This window comes from Notothenia coriiceps, unplaced genomic scaffold (genome assembly GCF_000735185.1).
Source record: "Notothenia coriiceps isolate Sejong01 unplaced genomic scaffold, NC01 NC01_scaffold00036514, whole genome shotgun sequence".
Lineage (NCBI taxonomy): Eukaryota > Metazoa > Chordata > Actinopteri > Perciformes > Nototheniidae > Notothenia > Notothenia coriiceps.
The window spans coordinates 262953-267031 of record NW_011369215.1 but is presented as its reverse complement, the minus strand read 5'-3'; the positions used below and the strand labels follow the sequence as shown (position 1 = coordinate 267031).

Genomic DNA, 4079 nt, shown 5'->3' with positions numbered 1-4079 from the left:
ATTAGGGGAGTAACAGTGTTTTGACTAAAACGTACATCTGTATTTCGAGTGTATCCGGTTCGCACGTCTCGTTCAGTAGACACAGGTACTCTAATGTAATAAATTGTAGTACCCTGAATCTCAAATTCACAACGAACGTCCGTACGTGTGGAATATTTACAAGTCGAAATTCCTTGGTAGGCGTTGACTTATTGTCTTGACAATCACAGTTTTCCTGACAAACAACTGTACGAGGTCTCTATTTGATACAGTAAGTGTCCGCGTGTGCTGTTTTCAAGTTGGGGGCCGTCAGGAGATGGAATGAGGACGGTAACCTTTTGTGGAAGATGGACGGGAATGCCTCGGCCTTCGGAGGTACATGGAAACCTATAACTGTGACAAGTTACACTCAAGTCTGGTGTGTTTGTGTGTACTGATCAAAGAAATCACTGACTCTTTCCTCAGAATGAGTCTTTCGAATCATACAGAGTTATTGTGGAGTTTCTAGCTACAGAGATGTCAATCTTGATGGTCAGTGTCTACAACGTAACCATTCAAAGAGTCATCCCTTCTAGACACAACCCGTCCAAAAAGTCAAAACGTCACCCACATCTTCAAACACATAATACACTTTTAATATAAGTAAACATTATATGTGATCTTTTATAATAAAAACAACTACTTTGTTCGCTCCCGGTGGATCAACAAAAATTGTAACGACAGATGTCAGTATATTCCTGACAATCGAACTTGTACATATTTATGTAGATACTTAACTGTAGGAATGAGAGTACCCAATCCAAAACCTGATCAACCACCGAAACTCCTAGTGGTGGTCCTTAGCCAGACTCGTGTTACTCGCACATCTTGAAACACCAACGTATCAAACGGGCGGTAGGGAGCCGGAAGGATGGGTTTCGTAGACGGCCGACCTCCTCCTGAGGGCAGTAACCTGTTTACTATAAGAGGTTCTGCGACGACTCACGGTGATAAAAGACGAACAGAGTCCATAATCTGACAGTGGTCTGAAGCCTACAGGATGGCATTTCACGTAGAGGCGACCCTCCTCTCCTGAGGGCAGTACCTGTTTGTACTAAAAAGAGTTTTTCAGACTTCACGGTTGTATAAAAGAAGATAGAGAGGTCCATAGACAAGTGTTCTAAGAATAATTCGTGACCATTTAGTATGTGATAGGTTAACCCTCCTATAGTGGAGTCTTAACGACGTATAGGTGTAAACATCGAAAGTCTATTACAAAACCACAAAACTAAGTCCCAGCTCTGTCCTCCCGTCGAACGAGAAGAAGCCTCCTCACCTGTGGTCGAGACATAGTCCCGCCTGTTGGTTCATACTCACTGCAGGCCTGAGTGCTACAGTAGATGGAGTCCACCCACAGGTTGGCAGAGCCGGTGTCAAAGAGCACTTGGAAGGACTGGGGGGGTGTTCCAATACTGATGGCGCCATAGTAGGTGGTCTGGGTATTGCATTGGTTGGAGGTAAAGAAAGAGAGGAATATAATAAAATAAATGCAAACCCATCAGTCAGGGATGTGTGTAAAATCGCGTTAAGCTAGGATTTCTTACGTCTGCGTAGTTATTGATGTACATGTTGGCAGAGGTGGAAAACTCATCAGGCTGGTACTTGAGAGCCGGATCATGGTAAGGCAGCTCAATCCCCTTCTCTCTCAGGGCCTCACGCATAGACTTGTGCTTATTCAGAGGGATCCTGAGGAAGAAGGAATCATAAACATGAAGAAGTTTAACCTGATATAACTATCCTTAGCAACTTTAGCGGTTGATCTTCAAAGTCATTTGTTTCTCATAAAAATAAAATTGTTTCTTTTACGAAACAGGCCCATAGAAATACAGAGATGATTTCCTTACCTGACGATTCCCTCCACAAGCGCCACACAGACCAAAACAGCAACAAGACACTTCATGATGCCTCCTGTCCACACAATACTCCTGAATACAATTCTGAGTCTTAACAGGCTTTATATACACATGTTCAGGCCCCTATCAGCTAGACTGTTATCAAAACTTCAGTCATATGACGACTCAGACAGGGTGACCCTTACAGGTTTTTTCTAAAAGCTACACACTTCATTTGCACAACATTAATTCAATAAACACTGACTCCAATGAAAGCCACAGAGCCAAATACACATCATATTAATCAAGGACATAATAAGATGTCATCCATTTGGGTATATCCATTGGAATAATGTACTGGTGACATTAACTCAAGAGTTTTTGAATTTGACACTTTTCTTTTTGTGAACAACTTTTTATTGTTTTTTTTTGCCCTCACAAAAAGGGACTTATATACACAGTTGCAAATTATATAAAATATAGGGAATCCCTTTCCCATGACACCCTGTCCCTCCCCCTTCCCACCCATCTTGCCATTTCACAGAAAATCCTACCTGATGTTTGTTAGCAATCGTCTTGACACTTTTCATAGAGTAATTACTTAGCTTTTATTTAATATAATGAAGAGGTATGATAAATGTGTCTATTTATATATTTTCTGTCTTTCAAGAAGATGATGCTGAGTGCTTGCCGCTTACGCTGAGTTATTTATACCTTTTTGCAGAATTAAAACAAATCTGTCTATATATATAAATATCAACAGCAAGGTCAAGTTTAATAGTTTTTTTCGAACGGTCACTTTCCGCAAATAAAAAACGAATGTTATATCAGGACTTCACTATCAGTAGCACCTTAACCACACAGTTTAATCGAAAAGCTCTTGTGTCGTTAGGCTTATCAAAACGTTTAACAGTGTTTGGATTTGATAGCTTTTATTCCTTTGAAAAGCTCAAGGTCATTCAATGAAAAATACAGCTTATTTATGAATTTTAATTGATTTTATTCTTTGTGCTTTGACTGGACTATAGTAATAATAACATCTCCCCTAAGATTGGCTTTTACTTCTCCTGTATTTGCTGCCAATAGCACCTTGTTGTATATCAAAGCAGACCAGTAGCATGGGGGAACTCTGATTACAGTGCCTTTTAATGACCCCAATGCAATTAGATTAGATCAGCACATTCTCATTTTCTCCATGGGACAAATGACATTGTGTACACAGGACCCTATGTGGTGGTGTGATGTAAGCTTGCATATAGGTGGAGTACCCCTTTCCTATTGGGAAAGCTGCAATGCTATAGAGCCGGCCAGCTAACCAATCAGAGCAGACTGGGCTCTGGTTCCAGACAGAAGGTATGTTTCAGTGGTGGACATAGACTTCGAGAGGTCACCTTATGTCAGTTTGATGGAAATGAATCACAAGTGGGCCTCCCCTACATGGGATGTCTCAGTAATCTATCAATACTGGTTTCCACAATCCACTATCTAAGTGTGGAAAACATGTTAACTTTTAAGAAAGCATGTTACTGGAACCTAGAAAACATCTTTACCTTTCAATGGGGGATTAATATCTGTTTCACACAAAGTCAACCATTAAAGTATGGGGTAAAGAACGTTGTATTTGGTTTGGCATAATATCATCAAGATTTCCAGGGAATTCATGTACTTCAAGTCATTCTGTGTGTGTGTGTGTGTGTGTGTGTGTGTGTGTGTGTGTGTGTGTGTGTGTGTGTGTGTGTGTGTGTGTGTGTGTGTGTGTGTGTGTGTGTGTGTGTGTGTGGAGAGTGTGTGTGTATGTGTCTGAGAGAGTGAATGTGTGTGTGTGTTTGTGTGTGTGTGTGTGTGTGTGTGTGTTGTGTGTGTGTGTGTGTGTGTGTAGGAGGCTGCAGCTGCACCCATGTCTTGCAGTAGAGCAGGCAGAGAGGGAGAAGCCCAGCAAGTGACTGGTGAGGAGCAGGTGGGCCTGGGAGGAGTGAGCGCTGCAGCATAGCACTCAGAAAAATGCAGACTGGGTACTGGCTTGAACACACACACACACACACACACACACACACACACACACACACACACACAACACACACACACACCACACAACCACACACCACACCACACACACCACACACACACACACACACCATTCTATTAGATGAGGATAGTTTGACTTTATTGACCCAAATTTGGGAAATGTATTTTCACGCGATCGTATAAACAAGGCATTGGACAATTGAA

General features: G+C 41.7%; 1 protein-coding gene across 1 annotated transcript in view; it reads right to left on the bottom strand.

The window, feature by feature from the left end:
- pum3 (pumilio RNA-binding family member 3) overlaps nucleotides 1-4079 on the bottom strand; it is a 16267-nt gene that overhangs the window by 9494 nt on the left and 2694 nt on the right. The window contains exons 6-8 of the mRNA XM_010792658.1: nucleotides 1863-1873; nucleotides 1563-1704; nucleotides 1295-1453 (exon numbers count right to left, since the gene is read on the bottom strand). Coding sequence (XP_010790960.1) covers nucleotides 1295-1453; nucleotides 1563-1704; nucleotides 1863-1873 — 312 coding nt within the window. The remainder of the gene's footprint in view (nucleotides 1-1294; nucleotides 1454-1562; nucleotides 1705-1862; nucleotides 1874-4079) is intronic.